Source organism: Triticum urartu, chromosome 2, assembly GCF_003073215.2.
Source record: "Triticum urartu cultivar G1812 chromosome 2, Tu2.1, whole genome shotgun sequence".
NCBI classification, from domain to species: domain Eukaryota; kingdom Viridiplantae; phylum Streptophyta; class Magnoliopsida; order Poales; family Poaceae; genus Triticum; species Triticum urartu.
This window is the reverse complement of record NC_053023.1, coordinates 694,683,579-694,711,443: the sequence shown is the minus strand read 5'-3', so window position 1 is coordinate 694,711,443 and position 27,865 is coordinate 694,683,579. Positions and strand designations below refer to the sequence as shown.

Below are 27,865 nucleotides of genomic sequence, written 5' to 3'. Positions count from 1 at the left end.
CCTTCCCTGCGGCGCCACTCAAAGCGACCCATCAGCTCGCCCTACACCTACATATAGCGAAACACACATGATTCTCCATCGTAATATAATATTTATCCTTCACAGATCACGGGGAAACGAAGCACGCACGCCAAACTAAAGCTGTGGCCATGGCGGACGCGCTCATCGGGCCGCTGGTGGGGAGGCTCCAGGAGCTGGCGCTGAGCCAGGCGCGGGCGCTGGTGGCGGTGAACAAGGACATCCGGAGGCTCCGCGACAAGCTCATGTTCCTGCAGGCCTTCCTCCGGGAGGCTGACGCCAAGCGCCACCTCTTCTCCGACGAGATCACCAGGGTGTGGCTGCAGCAGACGCGCGACGCCGTCTTCGACGCCGAGGACGCGGTCGACCACTACTACCTCCAGGTCGACATGTCAAGGTAAATTCTTCCTCCGTTATGAATATAAAGAGTGTGTCAGTTATACTGCATGTACTTATAGTGATTTTCACTGTCCGTACACACTCTGCTTTCAAAAATGCTACACCTATATAACCTGCTACGTAATGTTACATTTCTTTCCTTCCTACACAAATTATCCCCCTAAATTTCACGAGGTGGGTCTGAGCCCTTTTTTCTTCCAACTAAAACAAGCCAGATTAGCGCCTACGTACTTAAGTTTCGTAAGGATATTTACGTAGATATAGTGAAGGCCTCCTCCGCTCTTCATGTGGTCTGAATTTTCCTTTCCTTTAAAAAAATAAGAAATACCCCCAAGCTCTGCATCATTTAATGCACACGTCCAATTTTTTTAGTAAATACTGAGTAGTAGCAAGCTTCAACAAAAAAAAACTACAAAAGTCCAAAAGACACAACCGGACAAAATAACCATCCAAACCGGTTATACGTATCCCGTGCTACCGTCTCCTCTCCCAGTGGTTGCACCCACAAGCCCTCAGGTCTGCATATCAAAGTAATGACCATGTACGGATCCATCCAGACGCTTTGTAAATAACCTGCAATTTCTTTGTAAGTTAAATATTGGACTCTATCCCACCTAGCCAGTTACCAAAATAAATTTGATATGCTAGCCAGCGGAGAAACATTAAAAGACACATGAACAGTACACCAGGCAAGTTTGGCGAGCGGGCATGCTAGAAATAGATGATGAATTGTTTCCTCTTGGTTACGAAAACAACATTATTTACTACCTTGCCATCTACGCTTAGCCAAATTGTCCTTGGTGAGAATCACATCCTTATGCATAAACCACATGAAATTTTTTATCTTTAAAGGGACTTTGATTTTCCCTATATAAACGCAGGGATCGGACAACAGGTCCAGTGTTAATCAATTCTATGTACATTAATTTAATAGAGAACACACCCCGAGGAAGTTAATCTCCATCGGAAATAACCAAGCTTGTTAGATAAGGTGACCTCCATCAACCTTCGAACTAAACTAAGCCACGCAACTCATCTGTCCCCAACCAGAGAGCTCGTCTGAACTAGGTGTTCAAGGGAACCGAGCCCAATATTGTGCTCACATAAGAGTTCTTAGGTTGTACAATATTACAAAGCATTGAACATTGTATAGCTAGAGGTGTATCCCAAACCAAGTATCCTCACAAAATCTAGTGGTGCGTCCATCTCCAATAATAAACTTTACTATATTAGAGAAAGTAGCCTTAGTCTTCATTAAGCCCTTCCAAAAGGGCGAAAGTTTCATCTGAGCTGAAACTTGAGGCAAAGTCTTGGAGTGTAGGTATTAGTTACGCAATAACTGTATCCACACTCCATCTTCCTTAAAGGATAAATGGTATACTCATTTACTAAGTAGACATTTGTTTTTCATTTCCATATTCCCTATGCGCAAACCTCCTTGGTCTTTCGTCCTAAACAAAATATCCCACCCTGCTAACCTATACTTTGTCTCATGCTCATCACTCTGCCAAAAAAAACCATGATCTATAAAAATCCAATCTTTTCCGGACTTCTATGGGTACTTCAAAGAAAGAAAGCATGAACACAGGCAGACTCGTAAGCAACCGAGTGCACAAGGACCAGCCTACCTCCATAGGACATAAGTTTGCCTTTCCAACAACTCAGCTTCATTTCAAACCTATCGTCAATGCATTTCCACTCTTTATTCGTTAATTTGTGGTGATGGATCAGTATCCCCAGATAACTAAACGGGAGAGACCCAATCTCACACCCGTACAACTATCTATAATTATTCTTTTCCTCTTTGGCGTGTCCAAAGTAGAATAAATCACTTTTGTGGAAATTAGTTTTGAGTCCTGATAGTTGCTCAAATAGACACAAGACCATCTTCATATTTATCACCTTGTCCATATGATGTTCCATAAAAATAATAGTATCCCTAGCATAGTGTAGGATCGAGACTCCCTAATCCACAAGATGTGGGATTCACCCTCCTACATGTTCATTCTCTTTTGCTCTACCAATTAGAACCGCTAGCATATCAGCCACAATAAGCGGAACCGGGGGTAACGAATCTCCCTGATGCAGTCCCTTCTGGAAGAAGTGAGCCATGTCATCATTAACCTTAACTCCAACGCTACCTCCTTGTATGAAGGAGTGAGCACTTAACCTTATCATAGGCCTTCTTAAAATCCACTTTGAAAATAACTCTGTCAAGTTTCTTCGAGTGAATTTCATGTTAAGTTTCATGTAAAACCACAACACCCTCTAGTATGTGGCGTCCATGCATGAAAGCAATTTGATTCGGCTGAACCACAGTATGCGCAACCGTCGTTAGGCGATTCATACTGACTTTGGTAAAAATCTAAATATAACACTAGGAATACAAATGGGTCTGAATTGGACATGGAGTATCTAATCTCAAGCACAAATGCACCCCTATATATGAACAATAAATTCTCAAGAAAAAAGTAGTAAAAATCAAAACAAAATCTGAAGTTTTTAGTGTATTAACATCAACAAAAGTTCTAACATCCTGCAGAAATTTCACTTTGGAAAGACATCTTTTTTTGCGAATCACTTTGAAAAGACATCTGTGGGTCCTATACAAATATTCAAAATTTTGGACTAAAAAAGACTCATTTTCGAGCACCCATTTTTTGTTTTTTGGCATACACCTCTACGGATGTTTTTATTCAGGGCAGAATTTTGTAGGATGTTATAAAACTTGTTGATGTCTGTCCAAAAAATAGATTTGTTTTCACTATTTTTCCAAATTTACTATTCATGCGGGTGCATTTGTTCTTGATGTTAGAGTAACACTTTTGGTCTGAATTGCACAATTCTAACGACCTCTTCTTTCTTAGGCAACATAGTAGTTATCCCATTAAGCTTGAACAACTGGAGCTCACCATTAAATAAGTCATGAAACATAGGCATCAAGTTCCTTGATAGTGGCCCAACCCCGCCGATAGAATTCCACAGGGAATCCACCGGCCCAGGTGCCTTATTATTCTTCATCTGCAAAATGGCCTCGTGTACCTCCTTTTCGATAAAAGGGACACTCAACACCTAATTCTCTTCCAAGCTTAACTACAGTATATCCTCCACTGATTTCTCATACAAAGAAGCAAAATTATCCACTGGAGCACCAAAAAGTTTCATATAATAATTGGAGATGTACAATTTAAGGTTCTCTTGACCTACAATTGTACCTTTATCTTGTTCAAGTTGGAAAATCCTCCTTTTCCTATATTTTTATTCGCAATAAGATGGAAAAAATGAGTGTTCTTGTCACCTCCTGTAACTCATTTAAGCTTTCCTTGTAGTGCCCATTTAATATCTTCCTCTCTAACAAGCTTAGCTACACTCTCTTCAGCTTCTCAGTTGGCCGCGTTGTTGGCCATATGGAGAGGATTTGTCTTAGCTTTAATATCAAGTTCATCGATCAGGAGGAGAATTCTTGCTTTTTCCATCTTATAAATACCACTTGCACTCTTAGCCCAACCCCGCAAAAATTGTCTAAGATGCCTAATTTTAAATTGCCATCTTTCCGCATTAGTCTCCCCTCTAGTTTCTTTGCCCCGTTCCCTGGCCACCATTTCCAGGAAATCCTCCCTTTCAACCATGATAACCCATTCCCTGGCAAATTTGCAAGGAAGTTGGGTTTGTGCTCAAGTTGTGCTACCCCATAAACCACAACCAACGCCAATTGAAAACCATCAATTTTCAAACGCACATTTTACTTGCTTGCAAACTCGCCCACCACCATCTTTTGAACATCAAGAAAACCCTTATGGACCCCAAGTAAGATCCTGACAGATCTTCCTCGACAGTGGCAGAGGACAAAACTTTTTTGAGGTGGGGCAAACTATAAAGCAAAATATTTTTTATGCAAAACCAAGGTAGAAACCAATACTGCACACCAATATTTTTTATATGATCTCAATAAGGAAGCTTTAATGCCTATGCTAGCTGCCGCTAGGGTTCATGTCGAGCAAGAGTCAAGAGACTGGCATGGCATTGTCGTTTCCTTGATGAACGATTGGATCGAGCGGGGGCATAAGGTTTCTTTTTCTTTTTGAGAAATCTGCGAGGGCATAAGGTTGTGCGTGACCCAGTCCATGACGTGACCTGCTAGTTTTTTGGGGGAAATAACGTGACCTGTTGGTTGCTATGGCCCAATAAGATTTATAGGATTCATGCCTTCATGGTCCAATAAAGTGTTTCACTGTGATTTTTAGCGATCGACAGATCGTATACGTACACCTAGATAAAAATCACGAGAAATCAAGGTAGGGCGAGCGCCTCACCTCTCCCTGCCGCATCCTCCGCCTGTGTTCCTCGACGAAGGAGGCGGTACCAAATATAATCTAGGCCTCCCAAAATAGTACTCGAGAACCAAGAAGTAAAGTTAGATCTATCGATCTCTAACAGAGCCATAAAATCCAACTTTTACTCTCTAGAAGTATCAGCTATTAGCCTACGTTTAGCCAAGTTGAGAAGATATCTGATATTCCAAAAGATTCCTCTCATTTTCATCATGGGGTTTCTTTTTGAACTTAATCATGTTACTATGCCATACCACGGAAAGATCATAAACCTTGAATGTTTGCGCATGCACAGGTGTTGACTAAGATGCACGAAACGGAAGTCTGCATGACCGTCATTATCACTAGTGTCCCCATGAGTGTGGGAAAGATCCACATGATCTTAAAAACTGCTGAAGACTCTTAGGTACAAGATCCTCACATAAATACTCAATAGCTTGAATACCTAGCTCACTAACTTCACTCTCCTGCAAGAGCTTCGTTGTCGCTATATTTTTTAGCATGGGCATAACTTGACCAGCCTCGGAATCTAATAACTCATTAATATACATTACATCCTCTTGACCGTTAGACCCAAGAGAAACCCCAATAGACACTCCATTATGAAAAAGCTCCTCCTCTGAAAACTTTAAAACAGAAAACTTTGTATGGAGCGATATACCTATGGTGGTTTCAATGTCATGAAGTTTGGTCGCCTGCATGGCCCATGCCATTTGTAGCGCGTCAGCATCAGGTTGCGCTTGAATCCATTGACTCACACGCCTTTCTACTGAACGTGGATCCGGGATCCTGCCAAAAGCCACCACATCTGCCTCCTACACGGTGACTGGAGAAGCACCAATCTATGACAAGACTAGTGATACCACTAGTTCTGACGCACACACAACACCCTCTGTAACTGCTGGTGCACCAATAAGTCGACGCGCCCTGAAGTCATCACTGTTTTGGTTGTCATCTTCACAGGAGTAGCAGCCGAACCAGCTATCGGCCTAGCAGCATTACCCATAGTATAGGGGCTGGCCAAGTAGCACGTGTCGGTGAAGCAACCACAACAATTGGCATAGCATAGGCCGGTATAGCAAGAGACAGTCTAGGAGTCTAACCCGGGGATGATGAGAGGGAGGCCTCGGGCCTCGGCTCTTGCTACTCTCCTAGGAGTTGTTATTTCCCCGGAGAGGAGGGTGATGTAGCACAACAATAGAAAGTATTTCCCTCAGTTAAGAGCCAAGGTTTATCGAACTAGTAGGAGTCACTAATCTAACAAGTTTAGCAGTACCTATGCACAAACAAATAAATTACTTGCACCCAACAATGGCAAGGGGGTTATCAATCCCCTAGTTCTTGCTAGCCACAAAATTAAAAGCAAATAGTGACAGGGCAAAGTGGCAAGAAAGTAAAAAAGCAATTGTAGGAGTTTTTCTATTGCTGGAAAATAGACCCTGGGGGGCATATGTTCACTAGAGGCATCTCTCTCAGAAGGATGTTGGGTAATTGACAGAATAGCGCAAATTACTGATCGGCAATTGACGAAATAGCGCAAATTATAACTATGATCATTCATGACATAATCTCACATAGGCATTACATCCGTGATAAGTAGGACATTAATCCAACTGCATCTACTACTATTATTCCACCCCAAGATCGCTATCTAGCATGCATCTCAAAGTATTAAGTTGACAAAAAACAGAGTAACGCGATAAGCAAGATGACATTATGTAGACAGAAGAAAACCTAGCAATAAGATTGACCTCATCGTTTTATCCTTAGTGGCAACAATACAAAGATGTGTCTTGTCCCTTTCTGGCACTCGGATATACAAATCGCCGCCAGATTGAACCCACTACAAAGCACCTCTCCCATTAAAGATAAATCAATCAAACTTGGCCAAAGTAGATAGATAGATCGGAGAGAAATACAATGCTATAAAATTAAGCAACAAAGAAACTTCAAAAGGTTCATATAAATTCAATGAACACTCTAATCATAAATCCCCAATTCATCGGATCCCAACAAACACACCAGAAGAATTACATTGGATGGATCTCTGACGAGATCATTGTGTTGAAGATCGCGCGCGCGCGCGAGAGAGAGAGAGAGAGAGAGAGAAGAAGAAGAAGAAGAAGAAGAAGAAGAAGAAGAAGAGAGAGAGAGCTACTACTATGGACTCATAGGTCCTTAAACAACTACTCACACATCATCATGGAGGTAGTAAGGTCGATAAAGATGGCCTCCCGGATGATTCCCCCTCTGGCCGAGTGCCACAGTAGGACTCTAGATGGGATCATGATAGAACAGAGGCTTGCGGTGGCAATAAAAAAAATTCAGGTCTCACTCCGAGGGTTTTGGAATATATGTGAATTTGTAGGCCAAAGGTTAGGGAAAATGGAGCATCAAGGGGCCCACAAGCCACCCCAGCGCACCCTACCCACTAGGACGTGCACCCTAGCTTGTGGCCCCTCATGGGTCTTCTGTTCTCTCCCCGAAGCTTCTAGGTCTCTTGTGTTCCAGAAAAAATTGTCAAAGAGTTTCGTAGTGTTTGGACCTTCGTAGGTATCAATTTTATATAAAACCAAAAATAAGCAGAAAACAACAACTGGCTCTAGGCACTGGATTAATGTTAGTTCAGAAAAATAATGTAAAATGATGGCCAAAGCATGTAAAAACGATAATATAATAGCATTTAACAATAAAAAAGATAGATTTATTGGAGACGTATCAGCTCCAACCCCACCAGTAGGCCAGGTCTACCAACTACGTTCAACGCATGGACCTTAGGAACGCGTCCCAGACGCGCCACCGGAGAGGTTGCCTGTCTCGATCTGGAGTCCCCCAATCACGCCACCAAAGTAACTGATGAATCGGGAGGGGAAAGTGGTGGAGCCTCTTGCTCATTTAGATCCCTCACATGTCCACAGAGGATCCATGCATGGATCTATGAATTTTCCTCCTAGGAGAACGGAACTCCATACATGAATTTATGTCAATTTCTGTGAGATAGATAGAGGAGAAAGAAAAAACTTGAGACCATACACATTGGATTTGCATCGCAGCAAAAAATCCAGAGTCCAACCACAAACCCGAAGACCATGGACAATAATCTTTTTGTGGAGATACATGTGAGATCACAACAGTCACAAAACTACAAAATAAAACCTTCAAGAAAGAATCATTACTCACACGTCAACATTGGATGCTCCAACCAAAGGCAAACCTTAGGAAATCATGTCAAATTAGAACTTCGAGACAAAAAAAAGCTAGACTTACGCATAGTATTTACAGAAGTAACAGCACTCTCCCTCCACTAATCTCTTCCTCCCTGAATTCAGGGTGGGCCGGCTTCCCTCCTAATTCCTGATCAAAACAACTCATGTCAGCCCGTCTATAATCATCCGTAAAATCCATCATTCAAGACTACACCTTGAACAAGGAAACAAATGCATACATCAAGCTTCCCCATCTTTCCAAAAGGCTAAATCATGGATTTCCAATGGAAGACAATACAATCTAGATGTCAATGACCAAGTACCATCCCATCTATGCGAATCTGCTCACATTGAAGTTGCCGACCGAAGAAAAGTTTGTTAGAAGTGAATACACCATCCCATCTTTTCTGGTTGTTGCCACACAACCGTCTGGTCGAGGATAGTCATGTGTGAAACAGAAGGACCTAGTAGCCTATGCCACCAAATATGCTCAGATGCCATGAATTTCTTGGCTCCAGATCTGGCCAACAGCCATAGGCGATTCCCACCAAACTGCACATCTGCAGCTCCACATGTAGTCTGACACCATGGCTGCACCATCACGCCACTGGTCGCCCAGAGATTAGCTCACGCGCGTGATGATCAGCACCACGCGGCGCATGCCCACGCCTGCCAACATCGCGCCTAGCTTGACGCCCCCATGCCTATTAGATGCCACGCCTGAATTCTTGCCTCTGCACAGCCAAAGCAACCATGTGCTACTCTTCTCCTTGAAAGGAAAGTTATCTCTCTACTACCATACAGGTGCACCTTTTATCCTCAACATCCGTTTTTGCATCAAAGTTCATGTGTACAAGTTTCTATTTTTTGTTTCTCCCAAATGAAAAACCATTTGGATACAAAACTTTGCATATCAATATCACACAAGCACTACCATGTGCCATTTTTTCCAGGTTTTTTGGCTCTGCAAAGTATTTTAAATGATGCAATTTATTCAAAATTTGTAATTTGACAAATTTATGTTTCATCAAGAACATTATATGCACAGAGTGGCACTTGTGTATCTTCAACCTACAAAGTTTCAAGCTCAAATGTTCTTTTTCTTGGAAGAAACAAAAAAGAGAATTTCTTTATAAAGATAACACAGATCTTGATGGAAACTAGATGGCCTAGATAGAAGGTGTAGATGCATAGTATGATAGAAAATCTACACTCGGAGGGGCACCTATATATAGTACTATTGTTCAATGTATACTATGAAAAGGAATGCACGAGAGGGGTCGATGCCATTGGAGAATTAGAGTGTACTTGTGGGTAAGAAGAGTACACTATACACAACTATCAAATTAGATAGCATATTGGCAAACCTTGATCACATTGAACAAGGAACATGTGATGGTGATCTAGTGCATGCTGCACAAGGTGCCCTTTTCCTTGGCAGACTTTCCTCAATAATGTGTATTGTACTATTGTACTGCACATTAGTAGGGAAGGTACACATCGGTGTGTATGCTACGTGTCACCCATCTACGCCACCTCTGGAGACCACAGAGCATCAAGAAAATGGGAGAGATGGCTAAGGGAGGGAGAGTGGCTGAAAGAGAAATGAAAGTGTGGTGGTGGTGCGGGCCCATTATACTATGGATTGTCACATGCATCTTATTTTCTAGGGTTGAATAGCACATCGCTCATTTCCATTATTGCATAACAGGAGAACACTTGCCCGAATCATGACCGGTGGCTATGGAGTGCTGATATAGACGCATGATGCTTTAGATTTCCGCTTTTAGTTTACTTTCACCATGTAGATTTTTACCATGTTAGGATTACAATTAATATTTGTGTAGTGCTTATAGGCTCTACAAGTTGTAAATGTAAAGTAATTGTCTAATTTTCACATATAATCTAATATTTTTGGTTGCAAATTTTTGTGTAAAGGTATCCATGGTGGGCTCGTCCAAGTATGAGATATGTTGCAACCTTTACAACACAAGTAAGCATGCGACACAAGCTATCTGCAAAAGTAAAGGATATCAACTCGAGGCTCGAGGACATCATTGAAAACAAAGACAGATACAAAATGGAGCTCAATAACACGAAGTCGGAATTAACATGGAAAGCTTCTACATCAATATCCTATGCCCATAGAAATATGTAAGTGCAATTGAACCTTCATTTAATTATAATTTCTATGACTAGTTTGCTGGTGGTTAGTGTGGTGATTATAACCTCTTCCCGTTAGGTTTGAAAATTCAGGCTTGATTATCATTTATCATATACTACCTCCGTACCAAAATAGAAGACGTTTATGTAGGCTAGTTTAGCCTGCAAAAACGTCTTATATTTTATACAGAGGTCATATATCTCATCATTATGGTATTCTCTCAATGGTTGTGTGTGTGTGTATGTTAAATTAGATGCTTAAAAGTAAACCTTCCATTTTGTAATGTAGTGTTTATCAGTTTTCTCAAAATTTAAGCTTCTCGACAATGTCTATAGAGAAAGTAACTATATATGCAATACTAAATGTATACCCTATGAAAATATATGTCATAATGAATCTAATTGTATTGGTTTGCTAATAGACGGTGATAAATTTTCTATAAACTTGGTAACAGTTTACAAATTTTGACTTTAGAATTGGAGGGAGTATATGTTTGAGTATGTAGCATATTTATCTACCTATATGTCTATCTTTCTATATTATATAAGTATGAGATATTACGACAAAATTATGACACTAATAAGTGAAGACAAAAAGGCAAAACATTAATTTAGTAGGACCGAGTTATGATATCTTATATTGATCTACAATATCAATTAAGCAGAGTTTAGTCATGTTAGCCATGAGAAGTAGATTTGGTTCCATGCTTGTAGCTTGTTCAAAGAAAGAGCACAAGTACTTAAATCTACACTTATCAAATAACATATGGAGGAATCAAGTAAATGACATTGGATTATGATGGCTTTAAACGATAAAAAGGAGAACTAAACGATTACGAATAAATAAAATTTGATTCCATGTTTAAATTTTTATGTAGAAAAGTCCAGTTATGTTTTGACGCAAGTGTAACAAGATCATGAAATATATATATATATATATAACAACCATAAATTTAAACTCAAACACACATAAAAATACGTGGTTTGCAATATAACTTATTCTACACCCATGTGCGACTATTTCCTTTATATGGAGTATGGACTCTGAAAGATCGTGGATGTCGCCTAGAGGGGGGGAGAATAGGCGTTTTAAAATAATTATGATTTAGGCTAGAACAAATGCGGAATAAACCTAGCGGTTAATTTGTCAAGCACAAAACCTAAAACAACTAGGCTCACCTATGTGCACCAACAACTTATGCTAAGCAAGATAAGCAACTATGTGATAGCAAGATATATGACAAGAAACAATATGGCTATCACAAAGTAAAGTGCATAAGTAAAGAGCTCGGGTAAGAGATAACCGAGGTACGCAGAGACGACGATGTATCCCGAAGTTCACACCCTTGCAGATGCTAATCTCCGTTTGGAGCGGTGTGGAGCCACAATGCTCCCCAAGAAGCCACTAGGGCCACCGTAATCTCCTCACGCCCTCGCACAATGCAAGATGTCGTGATTCCACTAAGGGCCCTTGAGGGCGGTCACCGAACCCGTACAAATGGCAACCCTTGGGGGCGGTCACCGAACCCGTACACTTTGGCAACCCTTGGGGGCGGTCACCGGTACCCGTCAAATTGCTCGGGGCGATCTCCACAACCTAATTGGAGACCCCGACGCTTGCCCGGAGTTTTACACCATAATGATTGAGCTCCGAACAACACCAACCGTCTAGGGCGCCAAGGCACCCAAAAGGAACAAGCTCTAGGGTGCCCAAACACCCAAGAGTAATAAGCTTCTCAAACTTCACTTCCACGTATCACCGTGGAGAACTCAAACCGATGCACCAAATGCAATGGCAAGGGCACACGGAGTGCCCAAGTCCTCTCTCAAATCCCACTGGAGCAACTAATGCTAGGGAGGAAAATGAGAGGAAGAACAAGAAGGAGAACACCAAGAACTCCAAGATCTAGATCCAAGGGGTTCCCCTCACATAGAAGAGAAAGTGATTGGTGGAAATGTGGATCTAGATCTCCTCTCTCTTTTCCCTCAAAAACTAGCAAGAATCCATGGAGGGATTGAGAGTTAGCAAGCTCAAAGAAGGTCAACAATGGGGGCAAAAACGAGCTCAAGAGATGGGCAACCATTGGGGAAGAATACCCCCTTAAATAGGTCCCCACGAATCTGCCCGTTATGTACAGAATAACATAGGAGCGGTACAACCTCTATGAGCACCGGTACAACCGGTAACAGGCAATAAGCGGTACAACCGGCCCACAACCGCACCACAATAGAGACCAGTCCGGTGGTAGAGTGGTACATGACCGGTACAACCTCCGGACCAATTCTGGAGCGGTACAACCGCTCCAAACACCGGATGTACCGGTCAAGCGATACAACCTCTCCATGGGGCGGTACAACCTCTTTGTGTAAAACAGGCAATATCAAAATAGCCACAACTTTTGCATACGAGCTTCGAATTCAACGAAACCAAGTTTGTTGGAAAGCTAACGACAAGGGCTAACACAATATTGAGAGAAATATTAATAAGAAGCAAATGAGAAAAGGACCATAATAAAATGGTGAGAACCCTTCCTCGGAAAAGACCGGTAAAACCTCCAACACCGAAAACATCATAGAAGATGCATGCGAACTCCGTTTTCGATGAACTCAAACTTGTCATCAAGATGACCATAAGCTCTAAGACTCACAAATGGAACCAAACAAGAACCAAGAAAGATGATGCAAGGATGCAATGGTTTGAGCTCTTGACTAATGATACGATCAAGCTACTCCCTAGAGAGACCCCCTTGATTGTACGGCAATCAATCCTACAACCCGGTCTCCCAACTACCACTATGAGACCGGTAAAATAGAAAACCTATCAAGGGCAAACCTTTGCCTTGAACATAGTCCACTTGAGCTAGATGATGACGATCTTGACTTCCTCAAGTTGGACCACCTTTCTTGATTGTGTTGGCTTGATGAAGACTAGTTGATTGCTCCCCCATACTCCACTATGGGTGAGCCACTCTTTGGCACATCTTCACAATTCCATTGACACCACAATGGAAGACAAGCTTCAAGCTTGATTGCTCCCCCATACTCCATTATGGGTGAGCCACTCTTCGAGTTGCTCCACTTGAACTTGCACACTTCAAACTTGATGACGATCACCACTTGATGTCATCCTCCATGGGTTGTATGAGATCTTCCTCTTGACGCAAGACCATGGAAACATACCTAACCCCACAAAGAACTCTCACGTAGACCATGGGTTAGTACACAAAGCGTAATGGACAATGCTTACCATACCATGGGATCACTTGATCCCTCTCGGTACTTCTTCTACGCTTTGTGAGTTGATCAACTTGATTCACTCTTGACTTAGTCTTGATCAACATTGAATCTTTCCAACTCTCTTCATTTGGATGATGTCTTGAAGGTAAACATGAATGATCACACAATCTTCTTCTTCAAGACATGCTTGCAATAAGCTCAACTCACACATGACCAATCTTTGGATAATTCCTTGAAAAGCACTTTGGCCATCTCAACTCACACATGACCAATCTTTGGATAATTCCTTGAAAAGCACTTTGGCCATCTCATAAACTCCTTGAAACCAACACATGGACTTCAAGACAATCCTATGGACAAATGCCTTCAAATATAACTCAAGGCAACCGTTAGTCCATAGAGATTGTCATCAATTACCAAAACCACACATGGGGGCACCGCATGTCCTTTCAATCTCCCCCATTTTGGTAATTGATGACAATCACTTTCAAGAGAGTTTATATAAGGAATTATTTATCACCATGCAATGCAACAACCAATAATGCATGTGTATGAGATGCAAATGCTTAGGTACAAAACCAAAGCAAGAAGAAAAAACTCTCTAAACTTATCCACAAAACTCTCTGAAACTTCTCCCCCATTGGCATCGATTGCCAAAATGGGCGAAAAGCTTAGAAGGCCAATATAAATTGTGTTCCTCCATAAGTTGTGTATTTCTCAACAAGAGAGTGGAATGCCATACACATATCCAAAGGTATCATTGTTCATGGTTAGGAAACATAACCATCTTTGATTAACGATCTAGTCTAGTAGAGGCATACTAGTGACACTTTGTTTGTCTATGTATTCACACATGTATTATGTTTCCGGTTAATACAATTCTAGCATGAATAATAAACATTTATCATGATTATAAGGAAATATACAATAACTTTATTATTGCCTCTAGGGCATATTTCCTTCAAATACTTGGAGGAAGACCAACTATATTAAGGCACCAAGATTGCTAAAGGAAGATATGCCACAAAGACATAACAAAGAGAGACACAAGCAATCTGAAGATACCAATTGAAGCAAGTAATCAACGGATATCAATTGAACCAACTAGACCAAACATCCTACGTGCCACAAGAATAAAGATAATATGATATGAGCAGAGGATTGTGCTAAAGAAACTAGAGAAGCTCCCCATGATTTGTGCACATCAATAATTTTTGTATTTGGATACAAAGTGCACAAAATAGGATCATAGCTCCCCCAAAATCAATAGAAACTTACAACAAGTGTAAGTAAGCATATAGGAAACAAAACCTAGTACTTGCAACAAACACATGGTTGAGAAACAAATAAAAGAGGCAACTTAAGAAAGGGCTCAACCAAAATGATGTGTGTGAGTCAAGGCAAAACACTTGAGAAGACTAAAGTACGGATGAGTATTAAGCATCAATAAAGTCTTGAAAGAATGAGGCACACGGTGCAAGGCCTATCATTCCCACACACAACTAGCAAATGGGTTCACAAGCTTACTAATAAGCATATAAAGAACCTATGTTTGTGACAACCCATCGTGAAGATAGAAGATGAAAGCCTCATCAACACGAGGGATACCAATTAAGATGGCAAAAGCCTCGTAAAGATAAGCATGAGGAAATAATCTTCACCACACAAGAGTGCATCAAGATGCAACGATAGAAGACACACACTCAAGGCAAAAGTTTTCACGGAGCCACCAAGGAAATAACATAAGAAAGACAAGGTGGACGTGAAAGAAAGGATATCAACTAGATATGCAACTTATCTCAAGTGTATAAGATTCTAGGTAGACGAAATCATGATGATATATATCTACAAAGAAGGATGTACACCCGAAATAGTTACAACACGAGGAACAAGATATCCAAAGGGAGGTCATACATATACCAATAAGATATTTGCTTGGGAGCATATCACATGGCTAGATATGGTCTTATTGTATATAAATGAAGTCCACACACGAACAACAAAGACATCACAACTAGCAACAAGAGATCATTGTTGGGATGCTTTGAGAAAGGAAACAAGTATCACAAGAAAGAATGAATAACATGCCATGATACAACCTACACAAGGTTGATGCAAGAAATGTGTGCATGAAGAATATGAAGATACTTGTTACCGAGTTAACATTGGAAGGATGTAGTAGATACCAATTGAAGGTAGATAGTAGTTCATTGATCATCCTAGCTCGACTCCAATAAGCACATGATGACAACACCTTCCTTGTGAGTAAGCCGAGCATCCAATGTATCTCCAATTGTTCCTAGAACAACAACACAAACAAAATGGTACCCAAACTCATTGGGACCAAAGAGTTAGAAACACCAACAATACATAGGACAAACTCCACATAAATATGTGCATATAGAAAAGGAAATGAAATTCATGCACATCTCATCCAATTTGAGACTTGGTGGAGTTTCCCCTATATATTGGGTCGAAGAAAGAAAGCATGCCAAAGATACTACATAAAGTTAATATGCATGGTCAAGACTTTCAAGAACCGATACCAAATGACAAAGAAAAACCAAGTGAAGAAAAGATACCAAATGAATAAAACATCACTTGGAGGATATCCATAAAAGATACATCAAGGAATGAGATATCCATTGATACACTAAAAAAGGTATCAAACTCCCAAAAGAGAGGATGGTTCCAAACAAACCAAGCTCTCTACAAAGTTCCATGATGGCACAAAGTACCAAAATGAAAACGGCCTGCCTTCCACCAACACACACTTGATAAGGATCACAAGACGAGTGTTTTATAGCAAATAGGATAGCTCCCCCAAGACTAGTGCATTGAGAGAATTTTCATTTGAATACAAAATGCACAAGGTGGGATCACCACTTTCACTATATCTAGAAAACACTAAACAAGATCCACAAGTGGTATGGAAGACAAAGGGAGATGATACAATCCTTGGCAAGAGAAAAGGCAAATAAAAAACAAAAGCCAATGTAAAGATGATCAATAAATTCTACCACAAAAGTGAGTACCAATTGTCAAAAGACAAGAAGTAAATGTAAATAATTCCCGGTGGTAGATAGCAAGGATACCGACATCATCTTCACACCATACAAAAAGCAAATTGCAACTTGTAGAGCTAACATGCCACCTAGGAACAAGATAATTTACAATATCAACTCTAGATGACAATATCTCAAATGCACACATTTTTTAGGCTAGTAATATACACATAGCATATTACTCCCCCATAATGTGATACCAATTAAAGATAGACAACAGGCAATTAAAGGATCCAACAAGAGATAATTAATGGACTATTTAGAATTTGAATTTCTCATGAGAAGACATACCACATAGTGACTAGATAAGCTTGCAATATCAATACTAAGTGGTATTCCCCATGTACCCACCTTTATAGGATTGTGAAGTGCACAAAGCACATCACTCCCCCATAATGGGATATTCCATTAATCTCTCACAAGAGCCAACTAAGAAATAAACAAGATGCAAAAGGCTCAACGCATGACACACACGTACATGATGTGCAAACCAACACACACATACTTGATTGCTCAAGATAATCAAGTTGGAAGCACAACATATACAAACACATGCAAGGAACAAAACCAAAACATGCAAGTGGGCAAGTAACTTTCAATGTATGCAATTGAGGTACAAGTTACCGCAAGGAGGCACATTGGATATAAGATATAATCTTGATGATTCAATTGACTTGGCTTGAGACAATAAGAATGATGAAGTACGCTTAATTCTTCATAATGTAGCCAAGTCTCCAATGACCTCCAACATCACCTATTGATCAAGTTTGAGCTTGTTGGTCCCCAACCAAGTTGGGTCCTAAGAGGTTAGTCACAATAGGCTTGGCTACCCAAATGGTTCTTTGCTTCAAACCACTTTGAGTACCAACAAACTTGGCAACCACATTGCCAACCTTATCCTTCCCAAGAGAATAGACATCATCAATAATAATTGGGTTGGATAAGTTACCACTAGTGCATGAAGAGGCGAGGTGACCTTTCTCACGACATAGGTAGCAACGTCTACTCTTCACTTTCTTCTCACTTGATTTCTCAACTTGAGAAGCATAAACTTGAGTCTTCTTGGGAAGAGGCTTTTCTTCAACTTGAGGTTGAGAATGAGAGTGTACTTGTGGCCGCTTCCCTTGTTGCTTGTCACTAATGGGCTTCTTCTTCAATGGGAAAGATCTAACATGATGCCCTTCTACTTTGCACTTGAAGCAAACAATCTTGGCCGAATTCTTGACTTCTTCTTGGCCCTTCCTTTTGTTCACCTTGGACTTCTTCTTCTTGTTGGAGTTGAATCCAAGTCCACCTTTGTCACTGGGGGATTTTTGCACACTCAAGATATTGTTGAGGGTGGATTTCCCTTCATGACTCTTTTCCAAGTCTTTCTTCAAAGAAGTGACTTGGGCCTTGAGCTCTTTGATTTCCTCTACATGGTTAGTCTCAACACAAGTACTAGAGGAAGTATAAACTTCATCGTTAGAGCAATAAGGCAAGGAAAGCAATTCATCACAAGATGTACCAACATTGTGAGTAGATGAATTACAAGGACTAGCACATGGCAATATAGCATTTTGACTAGAATTAGTGCTAGTATCCACATGAGGCTCACTAGATGTTACCTTAGAAATCATGGCCTCATGAGATATCTTTAGCTCATTATGGGATACTAGAAGATCATCATGAGAGCTTTTCATGGTTTTCTTCCAATTTCCCATAATTGCTAGATAGCAACTCAAGTTGAGCCCGAAGCTCGACATTCTCCTTCAAAATGGATGCTTCACAAGTAATAGAGTTAGTATCCCAAGCATCATCATTAACAACAATAGGAGAGGACACCTTGGCAAGCTCTTTTAAGTAAGAAGCTTCAAGTTGAGCATGAGACTCGGTGAGTTTGATGAGCTCACCCTTGATGACTCTTGAGCCATTTTCGAGGTGCTCAAAATCCTCAAGGAGTCTAGCATGAGCAACTTCAAGCTTAGCATTTTTATTTTTGAAATCATTGGCCACCTCGAATGCTCTATCATGAGATTCCTTTATTCTAGATAATTCTATAGCAAAGGTCTTGTCAAGAGATTCGGATGAGGTTTGTTCATGTTCAAGAGCTTGAGATAGCTCCGCGATCTCATTTGCGTAATCACGCTCATGAGCTTCCATTTTCTCAATGGTGACCTCATGCTCCTCTAGATGAGATTCCAACTCCTCAATGTATTTCTTGCCTTCAATGGCAATAGACATGATTTCCATGAAGTTGGAACGAGCAAGTTTATTTTTGTGAAGAGCTTTAAAAATCATTTCCCCCTTAGTTTTTAAGGAGGCAACATTATCATTCTCTTCATCATAATCAACATCATCATCACTCTTGCCATCATCACAAGATATATTGGGATTCAAAGTGGGAGATACCTTTGAAGCCTTGGCCATAAGGAAAAATGCAATAGATGATGATGTAGGATCCGTTGAAGCACCATTCAAGACCACATCTTGTTCCATGGGGTGTTGGGTTTCCTCTACATTGTTAGCACAACAATTCGAGGACATATATGCATTTTTATCATGGCAACAAGACATAGTAAACATATCGTCATGAGATTTAGTCAAGAAATTTCTACATGATATGCAAGGACTATCAACACAAGCATGTGAAACATTTGGAGTGCTCGAAGTGTTAAAGCCCAAATAAGGAGCATTGCAATAAGATAGTGATGAAGGATCATCCATAATAAACATACTATCATCATTGCAATGACCAACACTACTCACCGTATCTATCATTACCTTGTGGCAAACCACATGTAGGTGAAGTAGAAGAAGTTGAGAAGACTATACGGTCGGATGTGGAGGGAGAACAATCATCCCCACAAAACTTGGACACGCCATATTTATCTTGAAGCTTTGTCCACAACTCATGAGCATCCCGGAACGGCATGAGTTGAAATATAACTACATTGCTCAAAGCATCGAAAAGCACATTAGAAGCTTGAGCATTGAGATAAGAGTTTTTATCATCCTCTAAAGATAATCTTTGGGGATCCTTTGGAGGAGAAAAACCCATATCTACAATTCGCTCTAAATTTGGGTCCATGACCCTAAAGAGATTAAGCATGTGAATTACCCAAACATCAAAATTTGTGCCATCGAAACTAAGAGTGTCAGAGAATCCTAATCCCCTAGTCGACATCTTTACTCTCTAGGCGGTAAAGCCTAATAAAGAGAGATGAGGCTCTGATACCAATTGAAAGATCGTGGATGTCGCCTAGAGGGGGGTGAATAGGCGTTTTAAAATAATTACGATTTAGGCTAGAACAAATGCAGAATAAACCTAGCGGTTAATTTGTCAAGCACAAAACCTAAAACAACTAGGCTCACCTATGTGCACCAACAACTTATGCTAAGCAAGATAAGCAACTATGTGATAGCAAGATATATGACAAGAAACAATATGGCTATCACAAAGTAAAGTGCATAAGTAAAGAGCTCGGGTAAGAGATAACTGAGGCACGCGGAGACGACGATGTATCCCGAAGTTCACACCCTTGCGGATGCTAATCTCCGTTTGGAGCGGTGTGGAGCCACAATGCTCCCCAAGAAGCCACTAGGGCCACCGTAATCTCCTCACGCCCTCACACAATGCAAGATGTCGTGATTCCACTAAGGGACCCTTGAGGGCGGTCACTGAACCCGTACAAATGGCAACCCTTGGGGGCGGTCACCGAACCCGTACACTTTGGCAACCCTTGGGGGCGGTCACCGGTACCCGTCAAATTGCTCGGGGCGATCTCCACAACCTAATTGGAGACCCCGACGCTTGCCTGGAGCTTTACACCACAATGATTGAGCTCTGAACAACACCAACCGTCTAGGGCGCCAAGGCACCCAAGAGGAACAAGCTCTAGGGTGCCCAAACACCCAAGAGTAATAAGCTTCTCAAACTTCACTTCCACGTATCACCGTGGAGAACTCAAACCGATGCACCAAATGCAATGGCAAGGGCACACGGAGTGCCCAAGTCCTCTCTCAAATCCCACCGGAGCAACTAATGCTAGGGAGGAAAATGAGAGGAAGAACAAGAAGGAGAACACCAAGAACTCCAAGATCTAGATCCAAGGGGATCCCCTCACATAGAGGAGAAAGTGATTGGTAGAAATGTGGATCTAGATCTCCTCTCTCTTTTCCCTCAAAAACTAGCAAGAATCCATGGAGGGATTGAGAGTTAGCAAGCTCAAAGAAGGTCAAAAGTGGGGGCAAAAACGAGCTCAAGAGATGGGGAACCATTGGGGAAGAAGACCCCCTTAAATAGGTCCCCACGAATCTGCCCGTTATGTACAGAATAACATAGGAGCGGTACAACCTCTATGAGCACCGGTACAACCGGTAACAGGCAATAAGCGGTACAACCGGCCCACAACCGCCCAACAACCACACCACAACAGAGACCAGTCCAGTGGTAGAGCGGTACATGACCGGTACAACCTCCGGACCAATTCTGGAGCGGTACAACCGCTCCAAACACCGGTTGTACCGGTCAAGCGGTACAACCTCTCCATGGGGCGGTACAACCTCTCTGTGTAAAACAGGCAATATCAAAATAGCCACAACTTTTGCATACGAGCTCCGAATTCAATGAAACCAAGTTTGTTGGAAAGATAACGACAAGGGCTAACACAATATTGAGAGAAATATCAATAAGAAGCAAATGAGAAAAGGACCATAATAAAATGGTGAGAACCCTTCCTCGAAAAAGACCGGTAAAACCTCCAACACCGAAAACATCATAGAAGATGCATGCGAACTCCGTTTTCGATGAACTCAAACTTGTCATCAAGATGACCATAAGCTCTAAGACTCACAAATGGAACCAAACAAGAACCAAGAAAGATGATGCAAGGATGCAATGGTTTGAGCTCTCGACTAATGATATGATCAAGCTACTCCCTAGAGAGCCCCCCTTGATAGTACGGCAATCGATCCTACAACCCGGTCTCTCAACTACCACTATGAGACCGGTAAAATAGAAAACCTATCAAGGGCAAACCTTTGCCTTGCAAATAGTCCACTTGAGCTAGATGATGACGATCTTGACTTCCTCAAGTTGGACCACCTTTCTTGATTGTGTTGGCTCGATGAAGACTAGTTGATTACTCCCCCATACTCCACTATGGGTGAGCCACTCTTTGGCACACTTCACAATTCCATTGACACCACAATGGACGGCAAGCTTCAAGCTTGATTGCTCCCCCATACTCCATTATGGGTGAGCCACTCTTCGAGTTGCTCCACTTGAACTTGCACACTTCAAACTTGATGACGATCACCACTTGATGTCATCCTCCATGGGTTGTATGAGATCTTCCTCTTGATGCAAGACCATGGAAACATACCTAACCCCACAAAGAACTCTCACGTAGACCATGGGTTAGTACACAAAGCGTAATGGACAATGCTTACCATACCATGGGATCACTTGATCCCTCTCGGTACTTCTTCTACGCTTTGTGAGTTGATCAACTTGATTCACTCTTGACTTAGTCTTGATCAACATTGAATCTTTCCAACTCTCTTCATTTGGATGATGTCTTGAAGGTAAACATGAATGATCACACAATCTTCTTCTTCAAGACATGCTTGCAATAAGCTCAACTCACGCATGACCAATCTTTGGATAATTCCTTGAAAAGCACTTTGGCCATCTCAACTCACACATGACCAATCTTTGGATAATTCCTTGAAAAGCACTTTGGCCATCTCATAAACTCCTTGAAACCAACACATGGACTTCAAGACAATCCTATGGACAAATGCTTCAAATATAACTCAAGGCAATCGTTAGTCCATAGAGATTGTCATCAATTACCAAAACCACACATGGGGGCACCGCATGTCCTTTCAGACTCTCACCACAAATTTTACTAAAGTATCATTGTCATACTGTGCTATCACCCTAGATATATGACATTTATGACTATAAGATGGCCCAAAATGATTGTCTCAAAATAATCATTGCGGCACACCCCTTTTTCTAGATACCCTGTTCGCATGTTGTCGTTATGTGATGTGTATCTACCATGTAACTACCACTATACGATGACCATATTGATATAGAATGCCTAAGGATATTTTTTGATGCCCAATAATTTAGTTGGGTTTACTCAGGAAATTCTCTGTAAGGTTGATCCAAATAGATATCTAGACTCTACAAGGATAAGGGAAGGTGTCCCTACGACTATGGAAAAAGGAGACATGCTCTAGAGGAGTTTGTGCCTACCACTATTGATGACACTTTGACCTTATATAAGGAGTCCAATAAACTCTGCAAAGGACAACGAGTTTTGCATCCTCCGAGGAAGATCTCACATCAAGCAACACCATTAGGCTTTATCATCTAATTTATCTTCTGCCCTAGCTACCTTCATAAGCCTAGATCTATATAGGTTGGATGGGAAAACACCTCTCAACTCCTAGGTAATAGATTCATGCCTCGTACAGTACACCCATTTTGATATGTCTATAATATAGATGCTCCTCAAGAAGGCTCAAACATGTATACATTGTGTCCTGAGTCTTCATCGACATATTCCAAACACGACACCTCACACACTCAGTGACATACACAAGGGTATATGTAAGATCGTGATCAACCGGTCATCAATAGCAATCATTGACCATGTATCGATGATTAATGTACCGTTTACTAGAGGTCGTGGAAGAGAGTAGAGGGACGGGTGGTGCCCTAAGGGATCTTGATGTTGATGATGGTGACACGATGGTTTTACCAAGTCATTTCCCCAGATGGGTAGCAAGCCTAAGTACTGCCTACTGAGGTTTCATGATCAGAGCGAGGACTATAATGTCATGGGTCTATTCTAGGCGCTCCCGTGAGTGCTTGGCGGGAGGAACCCCTAGCCAGCCGATCATATCCCCCAGCTCTCCCCTCATAGCCGCCTTGGCGCTGGCAGGCAAAGCCCGGCCAACGCCATCATTGGCAGGGTCTCCCCTCTTCCTCCATTTGGTGTGGATTTGCGTAGGCCGAGGCCATCGGATGGCAGCATGCCACTGAGTATGGGGCAGGGCGGCGCGGCCTCAGGAGCTAGCGGAAGAGTCGCGGTTTTCTCTTGGCAACATGAAGAGTTGTGGGCAACAACGATGCGCGTCATGGCAGGCTGATAGATCGGGCGGCCACGATACCCTCATCCCTCCTTCTCTAGCGTCTCTTCTACTCGACCTACGCATGGATCCAGCTAGTTGAACACGAGATCCAGCCATCCTAGTGGCTAGCGGCGCGAGTTGTTCTCGCGACAGGCTACTTCTCCATGGGAGGTTGTGGCATCTGGATCAAGTGGTATGTCGCGGTTTGGATTACTAGCATTGTGGATCTTCATATCCCTAGGAGGTAGTGGACATGACGCGATTGTATCCTCTCCTCGCTGGCGCTGGAGTGCCACCGGAGTGGCCACACGTGCTTGGGTTGCAGGGTGGAGCCAGATGGGGAAGGGTGCTATCGGCCAGATCTAGTCTCCTTGACCGGTATGGGTTCGTTGGTTGCCGCTGCATATGGTGGTGGTGCCTGCGTGGTGTGTGCTTTCGTCCATGGTGTATCGTGTCGAGTGAAATGTAACCTTCGAGGTGACCCTAATGAGGACTGACATTCCACCAATGCTTGTACAACCCCCTCCCCTCACCCATATATACATCCAGTCGGTTCTAAAACCATATTACACACACATTTTCTGAGATGTAGCGATTAGTGAAGTGGTTGACTTATCATCATCGGTTATTCAAATGCTAACACGTGATACATTTATTATAGTGGTTTTTATAGTGAAACCATCTTTGATACATCATTTTTTTGTTTCCTTGTGTAACCACCCAAAGCTTATGTAGGCTAGTGTGAAACAGAGCATTGTCCTCGTCATAGCAGAGTGCCATTATGCATTGACAAAAGATAGATAACAACCCATACGGAAACACATTATAATACAAGCATACAACACACATACAATTGTGTAATTATAGTTAATTGAAGGCATTACCTTCTCATATCTATTTTTCTACTTGAAAATTCGCAAGCCATATCTTTCAACGGAAATGTGTCCTCAATACCCCAGTACGATCTTAGCCTCTTAGGCAAATCCAAACATCCACAAACCATGTGGAGAACTGATACATATAAGGTCATTTACCTTAAGATCGAACCAACGACATCATATCTTCAACACTTATCCCATGTAGTATACTGAATGAAGATTAATATGGTTTATCATATGTGTAGCAACACGCCATTCAAATGTGTAATAGTAATTCACTTTGACAATTATGCTACAATCCCGCACTCAATTTTGGTGCAATACTATTTTGATTTTGTTGTGACCAAAGGTTGGATATGTTGCAAACATATGATGATTTGTTATATTGTTGATAACGTTGAAGAAAATATTAGCATTTTTAACTCAATCCAAATTATCGGTAAATTCATATTGATAATTTGTTCTACCTTTCCTTTGGATTATTACCATACGTAATGTTTGAGATCCAAGTGGTAGTATGAGGGCCTTGAAAAAATGTTGCAATCATTACTAAGAAGTAGTTATTTATTAGGCACGTGATCAAGAGAAAATCTGAAATTCCACAAATGCTCGTTATAAGTACATAAATTAAATACTTAATAATTATTCGAATCATGGTTTTTCCATACACAATATGAATTACGAGTAGGTTATTGGAAAGGAAAGTTACCTAGGTTCAACCTTGAATGTTACAAGTCCGTAGATATGATTTATATCGCACTACAATAATATTGAGATGTAAAATGATCCATTAAATTTAACTTCCTAACTACTACAAATTACTAACAAGTAACAACGGTTGAATTGAAGGGATGATTTACTGCCACCACATGTGCCAATACACGAAGGTTACCAAAAGCAACTGGAGAATGTTCTTCTTACTCCCATTGATCATGAGAAACTACAGAGTCAACATCACCATCCGGTCGTGATCTCAGTGTTTGGAAAAAGCGGTGTTGGCAAGACAACTCTCGTGAGAGAAGTATATGATAAAATAGCTAAGAAGAAAATTTTCCCTGTTCATGCTATGGAGAGTTTTGCACCCTATATGACGGCTAGCAATATCATGTGGCAAATCGTTCAAAAGCTGGCAAAGGATGATGAGAATTGCACTAGAAGTGATGTCGACAAAATTTTTAAAGATCAACTAAGAGGAAAAAAATACTTGCTAGTGATAGATGGTGAAGTTAGCAGCACTGACTGGAAGAACATTCTGCATAACCTCAAAGTTGGTGCTGAAGGCAGTAGAATACTACATATCACACAACATAAACCAGAAGAGCCACCTGTCAGCTATCATCATGAAATCATCAAGTTAGAATCTCTTGGACAAAAGACTGCTATAGAACTGTTCCATAAGAGGCTACTCCATATTGAAGTACAAGATGAAAAATTGCATGAGCACCACCAAGAAATCCACAATATCACCGAAGGGTTGCCACTTGGTATTGTTCTTTTATCAGGTCTTGTACAAACAAAGGAATTTCCTAGTGAGTGGACCAATGTATTTGACTATCTTAAGTCCAGCCAATCAAAGCGACTACACAGGATACTATCTGTGTGCTTTGATGATCTTCCACATGAGCTGAAATGTTGCTTCCTCTACTTTGCTGCATTGCCGGCCAACATCAAGATTGAGTCCCATAGATTGGTGTGCATGTGGATGGCAGAGGGATTCCTAAGACCAAGAGCGGGGAAGACAATGGAGAAGGTGGGATACATCTACTTGAATGAGTTGATTGCAAGAAATCTAGTTAAGCCTGTGCATATGGATGAGGAAGATACATCTAGTGCTGGGAGTATCTTTGTCACCATCCAGAACAAAGTCCATGAATTTTTGCAGTTTGAAGCACAAGAGGCAAGTTTTGTGGAAGTCCACAGCGGTGATGACATCCCCACATTGACAAGTGCTCGTCGCCTCTCTCTGCAGAATTCCACAGATAAATATGCTGTCCTAGCCAGTTCTTTGCCGAAGCTACGATCCATCTTCTCACATTTTGAACAAGATGCCAAAGATCCCAAAGAGAATCAAACTTATTTATGTTGCTCGCCTCAAATTAGGGAAATCTCTAAGTGGAAGAGGAACAAAGACATCAAATCTCATATACAAGGATTATTGCATAGATCTGAGTTCCTTCGTGTCATCAATCTACAAGGCATTGAGATTGGTAAGAGGTTGCCAGATGAAATAGGAAATGTTGTGCATGTGCATTACCTTGGAATTACATCTTGTTCATTAGAGGAAATCCCACGATCCATTGGAAGGCTCACTAGTCTTCAAACACTAGATGTGAGGGAAACTAAAGTTCGGGAGCTCCCATTGGCCTTCTGGATGATTAAGACACTAAGGCATGTTTTTGGTAGTTTCCTGAAATTTCCTAAGAAAATTGGCAGGTTGAAGCACCTACAGACACTTGACTCCATACAAATTGATACATTGGAGGAAGAATTGGTTGGGACATTAGGTGAGATGATCCATCTTGAGTACTTAAGAGTTGGGTATTCTCCAGAAGTCAATGTGGCGTCTCTCTCAAATGCTCTAAATAGGCTTGAGAACCTTAGGACTCTGATCATAAAAGGTGACAATATTCCATCAAGTGTGTTCACTAGCTACACCCATCGCCGCCTCAAGTTCATAGTGCTAGAAGGAAAGCTGGATTTGCCATCTAAGTTGGATGGTGTCTTTTTCCTTCCTAATCTCATTACTCTTTCACTGGTGAAAACAAGTATATCTCAAGAATTCATTGACAAGTTGGCTGAGCTGCCCTTTCTTGCCACCCTTTCCTTGTATTCCAACTCCTGCAAGGATGACCATCTTGTCTTCTCTGCTGGTGGATTTCGTTGCCTGAAGAAACTCATGATGGATGTGGAAGAACTGAAGAGAGTCGAGGCAAACAATGCGCTTCCAAAACTCAAAGAGTTAGATATTCACTCCCACTATGGTGAATATTATTGTCTCTTTATTAAGGAAAACACAGATAATAAGAAGAATTTTATGGTTGATCTCAAAAAGGAAATTGTTGAAAGGAAAACGTCGATCATAAGAAGACTATTTGGTTGATCTTCTGAAAAGGGGAAGTGTTGACATCTGATGGACAACTCAAAATGACAATCATGAGCTAAAATGGTATGCTTTACCATGCTATATTATTCCTATGTACTATGTGACTACCGGACTCGTTTTATGATTGTGTGTGTAGGTGTGTGTTGATATTGTGAACTATGTACTGTGGTAAAGGTTCCATGTATTCACCTCACCAAAGCAGTCAAGCGTGTATAGTGTCTAAGTCTGAACTGATTGTAATATATTTGTTTGTCAGAACTATTGTCAGTGTTGTCATTTATATAAAGTAATCTAATATAATGTGGCACAAAAATACGATGAGCATGTTCCTCAA

At 41.3% G+C, this 27,865-nt stretch overlaps 1 protein-coding gene across 1 annotated transcript; it reads left to right on the top strand.

Annotated features, from left to right (window-relative positions):
* Nucleotides 1–27,792, top strand: LOC125534179 (putative disease resistance RPP13-like protein 2). The gene is made up of 3 exons (XM_048697460.1): nt 1–415; nt 9,893–10,108; nt 25,278–27,792. The coding sequence occupies exons 1-3, from the start codon at nt 150–152 to the stop codon at nt 27,526–27,528; spliced, it is 2,733 nt and encodes a 910-aa protein (XP_048553417.1). The 5' UTR covers nt 1–149; the 3' UTR covers nt 27,529–27,792.
* Nucleotides 27,793–27,865: the final 73 nt, after the last annotated feature.